General features: G+C 39.2%; 2 protein-coding genes across 6 annotated transcripts in view; one reads left to right on the plus strand and one right to left on the minus strand.

Annotated features, from left to right (window-relative positions):
* STX18 (syntaxin 18) overlaps window positions 1-16,390 on the plus strand; it is a 119,419-nt gene that overhangs the window by 101,860 nt on the left and 1,169 nt on the right. For 3 of the 5 annotated variants that reach the window (XM_030563611.1, XM_030563613.1, XM_030563614.1), the window contains 3 exons: window positions 3,878-3,936; window positions 4,771-4,840; window positions 5,483-7,061. In XM_030563611.1, the coding sequence (XP_030419471.1) occupies window positions 3,878-3,936; window positions 4,771-4,840; window positions 5,483-5,734 (381 nt within the window). In that variant the 3' untranslated portion in view covers window positions 5,735-7,061. The other 2 variants (XM_030563612.1, XM_030563610.1) reach the window with 2 other exon arrangements.
* Window positions 8,209-16,390, minus strand: part of NSG1 (neuronal vesicle trafficking associated 1) — a 31,301-nt gene continuing 23,119 nt past the window's right edge. The window contains exon 5 of the mRNA XM_030563615.1: window positions 8,209-10,133. Coding sequence (XP_030419475.1) covers window positions 9,933-10,133 — 201 coding nt within the window. The 3' untranslated portion in view covers window positions 8,209-9,932. The remainder of the gene's footprint in view (window positions 10,134-16,390) is intronic.

Below are 16,390 nucleotides of genomic sequence, written 5' to 3' on the forward strand. Positions count from 1 at the left end.
AGACTTAGAGCTGGGCAGGATGCTCAGCGGAGGAGGCAGAGTGGAGGTAAGCTGGGGTGGGGAGCTGTTCCCCTGTGCGCCCCCCCCCGTTACTGTGGGCAGCCCTACTTGCACGCCCCCCCACTCAGCTCACCTCCACTCCACCTCCTCGCCTGAGGAGACTTCTAGGCGCCCCCAACCACTAGGCGCCCTAGGCGGCCGCCTAGTTTGCCTAAATGGTTGCACCGGCCCTGAGGCTTGTCACAGGAGCCTGCCTGCTCTCTGTGATTCTGCTCCAGACTGATCTCTCTCAGCCCTTCTTCTCTGAGCCAGGTGTCCATTAAAGCATCATCTGACACCCCTTAGCCTGCCCTCTCAGGCTGGGAAGCAGCTAATTAATTGTGGCATATGGGGCTGGTCCCAGTTCTCCTTAAAGGGATCAGTCACATTGTGACATCATCTATCCGTAATGAGGAAATAAATCCCAGAACAGTGTATCCTAAAAAGAAATAGTCTAAAATTCAGGCTTCCTTTCTTGAAGGGCAAACTTCCTCATCATAGATCTGCTTGGTATGTTCTATACCTGGAATGGTCTAATGGTCACTCTGTGAACTAAAACCATTTGTAAGGGAAGAAGTGCCTGACCATACCCCCCCCCCAAAAAAGGGAAGAAAAAGAATTTGGACTGTTGCTGTGTTGGAAAGTTGGAATAGTGTTACCAGCAGGAAAGAAAAATACTGGATTTTATACACAGTATTCAGTAGCATATCCTAGAAATATGGATCAACTAGTAGACATTATGGAGGCACTGTTCAGGCCTCCATAGTTAAAGCAATGTTGATTCAGCGTCTTGAATCTCTGAAAGTAAGATTCAACTTCTGTGTTAGTACAACGATTCCGTGTATCTTCCTGAAATTTGCAGCACATAATCTATGAATAAAGACTGAATTTTCTGAGGGTTTTCAAATAAATGTCAATTAGTTTGAGATAAAAGTAGATCTTTTGAAAAATTTGTGCTGTGAGCATAATCCTTTTTTATGCTAAGAGGACTGGGGGGAAAGTGATAGGGTGAGCAACGAACATTGTGATTAATTATGAAAGATGGCAGCATAATGGCATTAAAGTTGCCTACTCATGCAGATTGGAGCTGCACAAAAGATGAGTTTGATGAGGTCTATGCCATATTGTGCACATTGATTTACATGCAGTATCTTGAAAAAATTAATGATGAATTAAATGTTTAAATTACTCTGAAGTATTGAAATGTTTACATTGTCCATCATTTAAAAAAAAATACAGCTTAGGGCATTTTCAGTAATGTCTGTGTGGAAAGCGAGATGTCTAGCTACCATCATCAGACTAATTTTACATTACTGTAACTACCTGTCTTTCCTGTTAAAGATCATGGTTCAGGCAGTTACTAAATTCCTCTGCTTTATGCATTGACATGTAGTGTTCTGAGTAATTTTTGCTTAATCCCTACAAAACTTCTGTTTCTTAGAAATACTGGGCATTTGCTCAGATTGCTACTAACTCCTATTGGACAGCGCTGCAGAGCCAGTGCATGGGGTGGGGACAGCACATGGAGCACTTATGACTTTCCCTCCGCTGAGGAGCTGGAGGGACATGCTGGCCGCTTCTGAGAGCTGTGTGTGGAGCCAGGCAGGAAGCCTGCCAGTGCCGCCAACTGGACTTTTAATGATCCGGTCAGCACTGCTGACTGGGTATTCCAGTCAAAAAGCGGACACCTGGCAACCCTATAATGGAGAAGCATTGTATTTTTTATTGCTAATGAAATTGAAACTTGATTAGATTATGCAAAACACAAAGGAAGTGTTTTAATAGATGAGTTCAGTGTAAATACCAAGTGTTCTTGAAAGAAATGGAATAATACTCATTCTCTTTGCACAGTTAAGGTGCTGGACTATTTCACTCTGCTCCTGTGTGAAATTATTTGGAATGTGGAGACCATATTTTCCACTATTCCACTGGTACGTATGGGGCTCTATATTTAGAAAGAGAGTATATCACAGGCGCATCCTACCTTTTGTGTATTATAAGTATTAATGTTTCATATTCAGTAAAATTTTCATAGAAAATAAATCAACCTGGCATTTTCAACCTATAGCTTTTCAGGGACTCTGAAACTTCGTAGTGGTTGATTTCAGAAGCATATCTTCTTGGCTCCTACTCAAGCACTGCTCTTGTAGAAGTAATCAACATAATTCTGAATTCCCCTGGTTTTTGGGGTTTTCAAATGGAACTTGTGACTTTCAATGGGATTTGTTCTCCTAAATCACTTAGGCACTTTGAAAAATCCCATCCCCCATCTAAATAAGAGTTTCATAATGTGGTGATTAGGGCATAGAAACTGGTTCTTCTTGGAAAAGTTTCTTTAAAATGAGAATTGCAGTTAGCCTGTTATTTATATGTTATAGTTTGGCCGTGCAGACTTGTCAAATCATCTTCAGCTCTCTTAGTCTTTTTGGATGAGCATGATGCAAAAAACTACTCCTGTGAACTCCAAATGAACTGGCAATTAATGTAGTCCATCTCTGAAAGCAGAACTTATTTCCCTAGTGTTGTAAAAAGACAGTTAAGGGTTAATTCCTCTTTTACCTGTAAAGGGTTAAGACGTTCACATAGCCCAGCCAACACCTGACCAGAGGAACCAATGGGGGGACAAGATGTTTTCAAAGAGGGAGGAGGGAAATGAGTCTTTGCTCTGTTTAGTAAGTTTGTGCTGGAGGAAAGGATCCAGGAATCAGCCATCTAACATTTCTTAAAAGTAGTGTTTAGAGAAGAAAGGTATTAGATTATGGTTATTTTCTTTTGTGACTTCCTTTTGCATAAGAGGGAGAATCAAATTGAGTTTTTTTGTGTAACTTTAAGGTTTTTGCCCAGAGGGACATCCTCTGTGTTTTGAATCTGTTGTCTGTGAGAGTAGCTTGCATGCTAATCTCACAGAGGTATTCCTTTCGCCCCTTTTCTTTAATTAAAAGTCTTCTTTTAAGAACCTGATTGATTTTTGTCTTGTTTTAAGATCCAAGGGTTTTTTGGATCTGGGCTCACCAGAAATTGGTGGGAGGTGAATCAGTCTCAGTCCTGCCAGGAAAAGGGGGATAAAGACTGGGGAAATATTTGGGGGGAAGACAGAGTTTCCAAATGATTCTCCCATAAACATTTGTTTAAACTATTTGGTGGTGGCAGCTACTAGATCGAAGCTGGTAAATAAGCTTAGGGGTTATCTCATGCAGGTCCCCACGTCTGTACCCTAAAGTTCAGAGTGGGGATGACACCTTGACACCTAGTAAAATCTGTTTATGGTTATTTGCTTCGAAAATGTAATGATAATAGTAAATTTAAAAGCTACTTAATTGAGAAACCCCAATTTAAAATGAAGAGTGATCAGTTAGAGAGACTGCAACTGTACTGGCCTTTGCTTTATTTTCTAAAGTATCAGTACTAGATGTCAGAAAGTTTTATATTTTGGCAAACTCAAGCTCTTCATTTCATACCACACATAATATCATATACTATAGCTGCTTCTCAAGTGAAAACATATATTAAGTCAGGAGGAATGTTGCTTTTATTGTGTCTTTTGTGTACTTGTGCATTGAGCAAATCTGTAAAATCATTTTGCTCATCATTGGGGAAGAGAGGAGAATAGTGGCTTTTCAGGTGGCTGGTTAAAGCGAACATGTTCATGCTGGGTTTTTTTACTTCCCAAACTGGGGTGAGTAATACAGAAAGATCTCTGTAGCTCTTAAACAATGATTGCTAGTGAATTAATTATAATTAATATTGAAATCTTGCTTTCTTGTTTAGAATGTCTTTTACAACAGTCTGATCTGTGACTTCATGTGGTGTTTTTTGTTGTTTTATTTTCCTCCTTTAGTTTGAACAGGAAAACAAGCGACTTGTTGGTGAGATGAATAGCCTATTTGATGAAGTGAGGTACAACTTTCTCTTATTTGCTGGGTTTGCATGTTTTATAACCAGGGTCCTGTGTTCCAGGGCTACAAAGTCCACCTCTTGCTAATATCTTGCTCCAGAATATGAGCTTTCATTTAAAAAACTGAAGTCCATAAAGTTGGGTATAAACCTTGAAAATGTGAACTGAATGTAAACTCATGCCATGTTGTTTCCTGAGTCTGCAGGCAGCCTGAAAAAAATCTCCACAAGGTGTTTGATGTTTCCATTTGATGAATTATGTCTGAAACTTAAATGTAGCTATTTAAATATTAACTGTTTCATTGCTGATCATTTTAGTAGAAACATCCAGATTGTGTTTCCTATAATGCCGTTATCTCCCATGCTTCTCCAGCTGAAAAAGACCCAACTGCCCACTTACGAAACCCCTCCATCTTTTCTCTGACAACTTATACCATATGTGTGTTTTCAATACAAGTCTTCAGCAATCAAAAATTGTAAACATGGGGTCAGCTTAAAATAAAATAGATATGTCAAAATAACTAATCTAAGGGCTACTGTAGTTGTATTATTCATTTCCATATCATTTTGATAACTCTTCTTCCTCATTGTTAATATAAGTGAAGCTCCTACAGAACTTCCAGTATACTCCAGCACATCTGCAGGCTCCATTCCTTCTCACCATAAACATGGAATATTTGTCCATTACTGCTAACTAAACAAATTGCTGATAAAATGACTACCCTATTAATAGTGTGATTTGCTGGGTTTGAGGATTTGAGTCTAGAGTGAATCTACAGTGGAAAATCTTTGCACTAACACAATGACATATCTGGGGGGGTGTTTTGTTTTGTCAAGACAAATTGAAGGGAAAGTGGTTGAAATCTCCAGACTTCAAGAGATATTCACAGAAAAAGTCTTGCAACAGGTAAACATTTGCTGCTGTAACATCAAAATGTCAAGAGAAGTAACTGAACTGTATGCTTAAGAGAAATGAGCTTTTCCTGCAGACATTTCTCAGCTGCGAAACTGCTCTGTGTCTTGTTAGTTGCATTATGTTATCAGAGATGTGAATAAAAGAAAACACAGACACAGAGGAAACATGGAACTTAAAAGTCTTGTTTCAAAGTCAAATACATGATGGCTTTTCCTGCATAATATTCTTAGTAGATACATCTTCCTAGTAACATTAAAAGAGAGAAACTCTTGAATTAACTATTAAGGTCCCTTTGCCTCAGAACAGTGTATTATTAATGTTGCTTGTTACTTATGCTCAGTTAGCAGCATTTTGGAAACTAAACATCTTTCCTAAAACAACTGGTAAAAAATTATATGCTACATGTAGGTCTGATACAAGGCTACTGAAGTCAATGGAAGTTTTTCTATTGATTTCAGGCTCCTAATGACATAGAAAATTTAAGATTTAATTAACCCTCGGTCCCTTGAAGATTGGTAAAGAAGCACATAAGATATTCAGACACATACTTGTGATCTGTTCTGACCCAGATCTTTACAGTTAAACGTTTTCTGCAGAATTTGTCATTGTCTTTATGGAACTCTTGCTCAACAGGACACCGAAATTGACACTATTCATCAGTTAGTTGTGGGTGCAACAGAAAATATCAAAGGCGGCAATGAAGACATAAGAGAGGTAATGTTACTAAGTAGTGTTTTGATGCATTTCTTGCTGCTAGCTATCAAAGCGTTTTTGCCTAAGCAATACCTTATACCATGGCCATATTTGCAACTTGTAGCTACCTTAGGGGTATATCTGATTAACAACAGTAGTGTGGGTGGAAGCTACCTGGATCACTTACACTGAAGTGTAGTCTGTGAAACTTCATGTTTCACTAATGTTGATCTGAACAACCACTGGGACCTGTAAACTTTGCTGGTCTTCACTTCCTTGTTGAAGATGAAGATGACCCCGCGCTGCATGTAGTGACCTATGCAGTGTCCCTAAGGAGTTTGGTGGACGAAGACACCACTGAAATTGATGGAAATGTAGTCTTGATACATTATCTTGATCAGAAGAGGCCCTTCCCCATACTGCATAAGATCCTGTTTATAGGTTCACTTATCTAAATGCCTAAACATGAATTTAAGACCCTATCATTAGGCACTTATTTTTGAAAATCTGTTTGGGACATTATTTTCAGAGACTTGATGTAGGATTGTTATTTCTCAGATTCAGTTATCCAAAAGGTAACATGGCGTAGCAGGCGGAGCATATGATGGCAGGGATGAATTTTTTTAGACTAGTTGTCAACAGACTAAACAGATTATTAATAATATTCAGCACTCAAGTACAGTGCATCTCATTCATCGCTCTCAAAGCATCATTATCTTCATTTTACAGCTGGTGGAACTGAGGCACAGAAAGTGTAACTAACTTCCCTAAGGTCACATAGTGTGTCAGTGGCAGAGCTGGGACTAACACACACATCTTCTGATGCACATTAACTTGGGGAAGTCATTTAACCTCTGTTTCAGTTTCCCTACCTGTAAAAACTGTTTTTAAGATCCACAAATGAAAACTTCTCTACTTAAGAATTGAGACCGATACTATCAATGGTAGTCTGTTGATATTAAGTCTAAAATAACCCCCCATCCTTACCATTTCAGCTGAAAAACAAATCTTGGAATCAATGTTTGCTATTTTGAACTTGGTCATTTACAATATTGCTTTGACCTAGGTTAAATCAGCCCTCAAGTAACAGCTATTAAGTTATTTAATCACTGAAGAGCTTTAATAGAACTGTTTAGAGAAGCTGTTTCTCTTGTTCTTAGAAAGTCAGTGTTTGGCATTTAAATAGATAATGTATGCATTTTTTTATCAATTCTTAAACACTTCCTTTAGAACTCTTCATTATTGTGCATGGCACATGTTCTATCATAACTAACTCAACTATATTGGTAGGATGGGGGATTGCTTTTTTCCTTCAGTTGACTCTGCTTTTGAAATTTTGAGGCCTGAGTCATGGGGGGAGAATCTAGAGAAATATGGGCTGAACTCTTCTCTAAGTGAAGTCAATGGTGAGTTTTGCCACGGGCTTAAAGAGGTGCCAGACTGGGCCCAGACGGACTGTTGGTTGAGTCATATAATGGAAATCTAGTATTTTTAAGGAAAAATAGTCACTAAGCTCATATCTTCCTACAGGCAATCCAAAAAAACGCTGGATTTCGAGTATGGATCCTTTTCTTCCTTGTTATGTGTTCATTCTCCTTGCTTTTCCTGGACTGGTATGACAGTTAATAAAACAAAGTCTATGTGTTGTTTGTATAAGATTTAGACATTCCTCCTCTCAAAGCAGGATACACTATTTGCAATTGTCATACTGTTGTGACTGGAAAATATTTTCTAGCAAAAAAAGTATGTGTACACCACTCTTGCAGTGAACAGATCAACACCATTTAAGTCCATTCAGCAGCTTCATACATAAAACAAAAGATAATCTTCCCAAGCTAAAAACTTTGAATCAGCTAGCAAGTAAAAAGCAGGCTCAAGTTTAGTAAGTTGCAAGAAATTTTCAATAAAATGTAAATTACACATTTAGGAAATTGTAGCTCACCAAGCCAATTAGTGGAAAGTTCACAATGTAGACAGGATGTACATTGTTGCAATGCAGACAGAGTTGAGCTTTTCTATCTCTTGTCTCGGATTTCTTTTAGTCACATCACTCACTACAAATTGTAATAACCTTGTACGTCTGTGAGAGGCACTCCTAATCCTGTAGAATTAGTTTGTGCAGGAGTCATTTGTATTTGTTGGAAAATAATAATCTTTAACATACATGACACTTTTTGGAACCTAGCGTTAAGTAAAGCTTTATAACAGTGTTTAATTATAGTAAAAACATTGTGATGCAACTGATGTATTGAGATGTTGGAACAAAGCTGAAGAATAGATCACTTCAAAAAATTTGGCTTCTATGTTATTAACTACCTAAACAAAAAATAAACCCCAGGAGCTTATGATCCACCTCCTGTTGAAGTCAGGGGGAAAACTCCCATTGACTTCAAGGGCTGCAGGATCAATCACCAGATGAGTTTTATGTTTCCAGCTTCCTGAAATTTTTTAATGTTTTCCTTTGAGGATAGTAACTAGTCTTACTGTTCAGCAAAGTTGTTTACTAGTCTAAGTTTAAGGGGAAATATTTAAATCGCATCTCTGAAGGATAATAAGCAAATCTTATAAAATTTGAATTCATGTTTTTTGGTAATTTTGATTTAAAAGTTCATTTTACTGTGTGTCTTGGGAAATGTATGTCAACATATTGTATGCAACAGGCAATATCATCCTTATTCTTTATTTTGCATGAAGTGAAAATGTCAAAAGTTACATGTGAATTAATTTACATTCAATAAAGTACATGTCTACTAGCAGACAAAACATGGTATGTTTTAATGTGTTTACATGAGTTTGAACTTTTTTTAAAATGCAACGAAAATTTTGGCACATAATTTATTGCTTTTTATGCATTCCACGAAGCATAATAAATAAAGCTTTTTGTAGTTCATAACTATATAATGCACACTCATTGTTATGTTTGGTATCAAACCTGTAGAATTGAAAAGCAGTTGCCATTTTGTACTTTATTGATATGTAAAGTTCTTGATACTAAAATACATTGATAATGGATTAGAAGAAAACCCAAAAGTGGAGCTGACCAAGTTTGTTCTACAGAACTAGACAAATAACCAATGGTTTCCTTTCATTTTTGTATAGTGTCTACAACAATGGAACTTTTGACATGTCCACTAGAAAATCACATTAAATAATATGAAAGGAAAAGTGAATCTCATACCTAAAAGCTTCACACGCTTATTTTGTCTAACTGGCAGATTAATAAAATTATTTTTGTAATGCATATTTAAGATTAAATGAAAATTGTTTCAGACAAATTAAGAAATGTCAATACAATGAAACAAACTTGAACGTGCACCCACAATATACTAGACTTGTCTACATCGTTTTTCCTCAAATCATAAACAGTTATGCTGCTTCAGTTTTGACATGTCACTTTAAAACAGCAAGTAGCGTAAACTAATACATTAGTTTCACTTGTGATGTCCTGTAGTTTAAAAATCAGAAAATTGCAAACAGCATAGTTAACTCAAAGCAATTCAGAATATATATAAAAAAAGGGGAAAGTGTTAACGTTGCATAAAAGGGATTTTTTTTAAATGTTACCCTCTGTCATATCAGACAAATTACAGAGGGCCGACTACATCTAGAATGAAAGGCTTTCTGCCTTTCTTCAGTGTGATCAAAGGATGTCCTTTCTCATCAGAACACCCTCCAGTTCATAAGTTGCTTTTACACAACTTGAACAAATCCATAACTAAAAGTGTCTCGTTCCACTGTGTCCTATCTAGCTTGTGTTTCAGTGCACATCCTTACTAACATACTAAAGCCATAGTGGGAATGTAGTGAAATTTTGTTGACAGTAATAATAAAACATTGAGCATGCCTTGTTGCAGAGAACTTCATCATCACTTACAAATCACCAGTGAAGAAAAATATGCTACCTGACAGTTTTTCTCCATTCTAATCATTACAGCAAGTCCTTGATATCAGCCATGAGCTGAAAACAAGTTTTAAATACAGCTCTTCGCTAAATGAGAGATCGCTCTAGTTATGGCTATGGTGTTTCAGTTTGCAAAAATGGCTATGTAATAAAAACCAAAAGTATCAGTTGAGACAAAGCACATTATGTGAAGTCCAAAACACTGAAAAATCCAGTGAAAAACTGTCAACATCCAGTAAATTGCAAGAATATCTAAAGTTGATTTAACATTGAAAATGGTGTCAGAGCTCTAAAGCGATGCTGATATGCACCTTATTTTATGCCCATGAATGTTTTATAGCAAGTTTTATTTTTTGCAAAGCAGTATCAGCAAACAGAAGCAATTGCACCATAAACATGAGTAACCTCTAAATTATCCATAATTATATTTAATGAAAAGTTCCTTAAAGTCCCTTAGTTACCGTCAAATGACATAATTATCTTATCACACTAAGCTGACTTCTCAGCAGCTTCAGTCTCCTGTTCAGACAATTTCTCTTCTGACAGTACGGTCATCCATGGAGACACTGAGCGTGTGATGGTTTGTTTGGCCAGATTGTAGTGGTTTATGACGCTGTAAAATTTCCCTCGAGCGCTGGAGTCTTGTTCAGAATAGTAGTTCTCTAATCCAACTGGAATGCATTGATTATTCTGGAAGAAAATCCACCATTTACATTAGAGACTGTTCCAAAAGACAAGTAATTTCTCTTTATAGTCTTCATGATTTACTTGTGAGTCTAGAAGCACAGGGGTGGCTACAGGCCCCAGTGCTCCACGAGGGCAGCAGGCAGGCTGCCCTCAGCAGCATGCCTGCGCAGGGTCTGCTGGTCCCACGGCTTCGGCGGACCTCCCGCTGGTCTGCTGGTCCCACAGCTTCGGCGGAAGGCAGCCTGCCTGCTGTGCTTGGGGCGGCAAAATTCCTAGAGCCGCCCCATAGAAGCAACACCAATATTGTTGTAATGATACCACTATATACTGGTCTCAATAACCCAAATTTATTTTGGAATACGTTCCTCGCTGTGATAACCTCCTACATCACATCTTATTTTCATGAGGCCCAAGAGGACAATAGTCATGCAATTGTATTCCACGATACTTCAGTACGGTTATTATACAGACACTCTAAAATAGCAGACAACATCAAGCAGTCAAATTTAGTTTATCTTAATAAGGTTTTTAAAAAGGCTTTAAATTTCTAGAACCAGATCTTTTTGGTGCCTCTCAATTCAACAGTTAGCTAATTCAAGCAGTTAAAGCTACAATTCCATAGTTAGATATGGCTGTAGGCACTTTAAGAGCCTGGTTTCAGTCCCTGTTGAATAAAAGCTAACAAATATGCTGTTGCCAATTTATGAACACACTATGACAGTGTAGTAAACTTAATGCCACAGCAAAAAATATGCCTATATATGTTTATCCAAAAAGTAATCAAGATTTTCAAAAAATACATGGCTGAAGTTAAACATGGATTTAAGAGCTTAGGCATGTAAATATGGATTTCAGAGCCTAAATGTCGCCACCTATTTTTGAAAAATTTGTCAGATGGGGACATGTGCATGCATGTACATGCTTTCATTAGCTGTTGGCTAGCTCTAAGCTATCATTCCATTGATGCTGTAGTAAGCAACACCAGCATTAGCTAAGGCAATTTCAACTCCGTTTAGGAGGCTAGTTCGAGTTAAGATAATGAAGAAAAATATAAAAATCTTTTCCCAAGGTGCTGGTACTTGCACTACTCAGATCAGTCTGAGGAATGAATAAGTCTAATTATGTCTATCTCAGCTAGAAACACATTTAAAAAATGTTATGTTAAGTCTCCTTACAGAAATGGAATATTTATATAAATAATATTCAAATACACAATACATTTTAATCACATTCTCCCAGAACTCCACAACAGCAACAACATTTAGTGGCAGCACTTCTCAGGCACAGCAGAGGACATGTTAAAATGACAACCTTAATGACTAGATACCACTTTTACAGTGTTTCATTTCTGTTTGTCAGGATCCTCATCTTAGTAGAAAAGAAAGTGGCTTTTAATTATGTACCAATAACTTGGATTCCTCAAACAGCTTAATATTTAAAGAGACAGACCAAAATAAAACAAGGTATTCTGGGAGATGCAATGAAAAGTGTTAATTTAGAATAAGGTGTGTCCCCTAAAACATTGGGGTAGAGCATGCATTAGATAAACACTCACCCCATTCCGTGGGCCACACACACACAAAACTTAAGGAAAAAGTAAAGGCAAACCAAAACTATATGAGGTTGTATAGGTTAGATCTATCAAGAAGGGTCTGAAGAATAAAATATTGTGGTAGGTCTGACCAGTGCAGAAGGCATTGCTGCCAAAGGGCATTTGAGTAAACTCCCTTCTGAAATACTTAATAACTTGTAAGAACACATTGGAGTTGACTTCGCAGTTCTAACCCATTCATCCATTTGACAAGGGACAGTGGCTCTACCCAACAAGATTCAATCTACCTAGTTTTTCCTCTTTGTCTTATCACTAGCCTGTATCCAACAACTGGCTCCATAGATTATGTCCTAGCCCCACTGAAATCAATAGAAGCACTGCCACAGCCTCTAATGGGGCCAGAATTTCACTCCATCGGAGCAGAGTCCTAGGCTCATGCAGAGTCCTAGTGAAGTCAATGGGGCTCTGCATGGACACAGTAGTCTCAGCACCCAGAGACAGTTGGAGGGATGGGCTCCTTGGTGAGGAATGGCAAAGGCAACTCTGGGATAGTGATTATTTCATTGTTTTCCCTCAGCTACAGCAACCGCATCACCATCTGGAAACATCCATTCTTAATGTGAAAAACTAGAATAGTTTACATTAGCACTAAAACAGAAAAATGATTTAAATGCTTCTGTAGTTGGCATTTATGGCAACTGTGCTTTCATTATAGACACAAAGCGGAAGCAATGCCTATGATTCAGGTTGCCTGATTCTTCTCATTTTAGGCCCCTATTATCAGTTGCTTGTAACTTTGACAAACTGAGTTAATATTCCATGTCACGTGTCCAAATCATCTTCATTGCATATGGAAATTACTACATGGATATGGCACATTCTGTATGTGATTCTATCAGAACCTTAATAGTACCATTCCCTGACTTTCCTGCACTTACATTTAAAACTGATACACATTCACTGTGATGTAATGGTTATAGAGTGTGTGGGGAGCCTTAAAGATGAAAGGGGATATATACATTTAAGCTGTTATTAGTGATTATTTCACCCATCTGTGGAATGGGTTAAGATGTAGAGAAGGGGAGCACAATCCACTTGCCTAATTAAAATTGGAGGGGCAAACAGAACAGAATTGCCAGCATTAGAACCAAGCCAAATCTACTTGCAGTTCAAAAGGTACCACAGTATCTTCACACCCAAACAGCACAATATCCCCTATTACTGTATATATATATATATATATATTTTTACAGTCACAAATGTACACAGCACATGGCAGAACAGCTTGAGACCCACATACTAGAGATTCCATCTTGACTGGATTCCTACTCACAATGAAAGGATTTTGGCCCTTTGAGGAACTAGTAGGTGTACCTATTGTATGGCTCACCCCAGAGTTCTTGAACATTCCCCACCAGTGAAGGTACTGGTTGTGGCCAACAAATAAGCTCCCTGTTGTAAATGTTCTGTGGGTCTGGTTCCAGAACGCTACCTGCCCTGCACCCTTTGTCTTAGTTCAGGACATCAGCCTGTATCCTTTTTACCCGTTTTCCTAATTCACAGATCACCACCCCTCTGTGTTACTTTCTTACATAGAGACAGTGGGTATGCCTCAGGTCTGGGACACCAGTCTTTTTCATAGCCTGCTGCTGTAGCTAGTCATAGGTGGAGCCCTTCATGCCGTGGCAACTGTGGTTTCTAGCTCTACTTGAATTGGGCTGTATCAAGTTGGCTTTTGAGTTTTCTTGAGGTTGGCTGTGTTGATGACCTCAATGCTTCCTTTAGGAGGAGAATGATTCTCTTCAGCTCCATTAACTTTGCTGTGTCAATAGCTTCAGGTGTAATGTGCAAGGCTGTGCTGGCTTTTATCTGAGGTACTGAAATGGTTTTGACCTACTGTCTCTGGGTTCAACAGATGGCAACTACTCTGGCATCTCGGGCCAAAAACTCCTTTGTAGATATGTTAAGGTAACTCCATATCCTGGAAAAACTGACCCAGGCTGTTTAGATGAGAGTGGAATGACCCATCTCTCCAGCTGAGACTCCTGTAAGTCTGATCTGTATGAAACCAGTTAAGAGTGCTTCAAAGATGCGGTCTACCTCATGGCAGAGATCTGTGTTAGGCTCACACTGTCAGAATTCGCTCAGCATCTAAATAAGCCATGGCCTTATGTCTACTGCCCAGTGGAAGGAGACTTTATTGTGGAAAGGCTTAGAGGCTATAAAGCTATCCCACAAGGCCAAATTGGGAGCCAACACAAGTTTATGCTATTGAGACACTGGCACAAAGCTGCACCATGATGTTTATTTCAGAAGCAACAAGGTTGGTTCTCAAACTCTCTGGGACAGGATCACTGACTCTCTAAAGCCTCATGATTTCCTGCAGCTCAGTTCTTGGTTGTCAAGGTACAGAGCTATCTCACAATCCAGGAACCTCTCGGCCTCGAAGCAGGAGTCAAGACACATGCATTATAAATGGTGGCATGGTTGTAAAATAGGTGCAAAGCTATTCCATAGAGCATAGCTACTAGAGCCTTAACACAAGTAATTCCAATGCATAACATGCCATGTGATCCACCTCTCAGCTAGAGAGAGACATGGAACTGACAAAGCATCCATGACATTTAATGATCAAAGCAGGTCTTACTGCCATGAGATTTCCACACAGCTGTGCTCCAAGCATGAACAACAACACTGACAGCCTCCGATCAGGCACTGTCAATGCAGCTGGTGCGTTACGGTCTAAGCAGCCGTACCATTGCCATGGAAGATGACAATGTATTATTTGTAAGTGCACACAGACACTTTGAAGCCTTGGATCCACAGAACAATGTAAAGGTTTGAGACAGAGGAGCCTGAGGCATCCATGACATAGTAGGACTGTCCATCTCAGCCAGGCATTGATTCAACAAAGGGCCTAAAAACAAGTTGTGTTAGTTTGAAGATACCCCACAATGTGTGGGGACCAAAGCAGAGTAGGATAAACTAAGTTTGACTCAAGGATGCAGCAGTGTGGTCTTTATGCAAAGATGCCCCCTGGCACTAGCACTACTGATGCAGGACACTTTACCCTTTGCAAGCAAAGAACATCAGCATCCTAAGTGTGGGAACGTCAATGCAAGAGAACTTCAATGCAGGCAAAGTCAGCATAGACAAAGTCTGCCCAAAGAGCTTCATGGTCAATGTAAGACAATTAAAGTAATCTTTGTTGGTGCAGACTTTTCCTTGGTCTCAGAATGGGACATCTGTGCAAAGCTTTGCCTCATCTTCCAGAAAAAGAGGCACGGGCACTGGCACTGGCACCCGCACCAGGGACACTAAAGTCAGCATCATGTGAGTTTTAGGCCTCATGACATGCAGACCAATTACTGCAGTGTAGCTTTGATATTCTATGGATTTCCCTGACAAAAATGTAAGTTTATGATCCCTTGTATCATGAGATGGTCATAGATCTAAACTTCCTTTTGGAAATAGTCTCCACAAAACCCTCACCACTGGGAATGTAACAAGCAGCAATACGCATCTTTGTATGAGCTATATGTACCAGTGCATTAAATAGCCAGAAAGCTTTGAGAGCCATGGGAGATCCCAACTGTCCTTTGTTAGAAGGACAAGACCAAGAGTAGGAATCCAGTCAAATAATATCCTCAGAAATGCTGAATTAGAGGTAAGACGTTTTCCCTTCACTGACCACTCAAGGTAGAAAAGGCAAGCAAGGACGAGAGGACATGGAACAGCAATTCAAGTAAGGGAAGATGTAGAGCATTTACTGCTGAGGAGAATATGATACAAGTCTTCCTGGAAGAAATAGCCTTTATTACAGTAGTACTTAACAAGCCCAACTGAGATAATCATTCTAGGCACTGTACAAAGACGGACTGGTTAGGAGAAAAAGTATTATTGTCTCCATTTTAAAAATGAGACACAGGCAGAGAGAGAGCAAGTGACTTGCCTAAGGTCACAAGAAGTCTCCAAGGCAGAAACTGAAGTCTGATCTCCTGAGGCCCTGAACTCAGACAGGGTTGCTAAGTGAATGCCTTGGTATCTGTGCCACCAGGAAAGTAGCTAACACTCCCACAAACAGAGGCTGAACTTGTTGGCTCAGCAGGATCAGCTCACTAGCAGTAGACTGCTGATTGGACACACCTTAGCATAAAGCGTCCTGTTCCTGCCACAGCCCTTGTTTTAGCAGCCAGTTGCTAGGCCTGCTGCTGACCAGGCCCATGAGAGCAAGTTCCTGCTTCCTTGCCTGGTTCCCACCCCTTGTGCCTGTTACCATGTCCTGTTCCTGCTTCCTCACTCCAATTCTGGCTGTGACTCCTGACCACAACCCTGGGCTCTGACCACTAGGTCAAACCACCCACGTTACAGGCCCTGACGGGCCCAGTCAAGTGCCTTAAACACAAAATCATGTATTTATTTTAAATAAGAATTTAATGGAAAAAAGGTAGTTTAATAGAAAGAAATGAAAGGATGTTGTTAAAAGCTAGCAGTATAATAAGAGGCAGACAGTGATAGTGGTGAATTTAGAAGTGAAAGAAATCACACTGCTCAGCTGTATGTCCAGAGAGAGAAATTCGTCACCATGCTCTTGTGAGAACTGTGATTACAGTTCTAATCTTTTTCCCCTTCCTCCCTAGTCAATTCATTCTCTATTATCTTCATGCTACCTCCCTACCCTTTAACACTGTGTATGTAATTACATTAA

The sequence above is a fragment of the Gopherus evgoodei genome, chromosome 5 (genome assembly GCF_007399415.2).
Source record: "Gopherus evgoodei ecotype Sinaloan lineage chromosome 5, rGopEvg1_v1.p, whole genome shotgun sequence".
In the NCBI taxonomy this organism is placed as follows: Eukaryota; Metazoa; Chordata; order Testudines; family Testudinidae; genus Gopherus; species Gopherus evgoodei.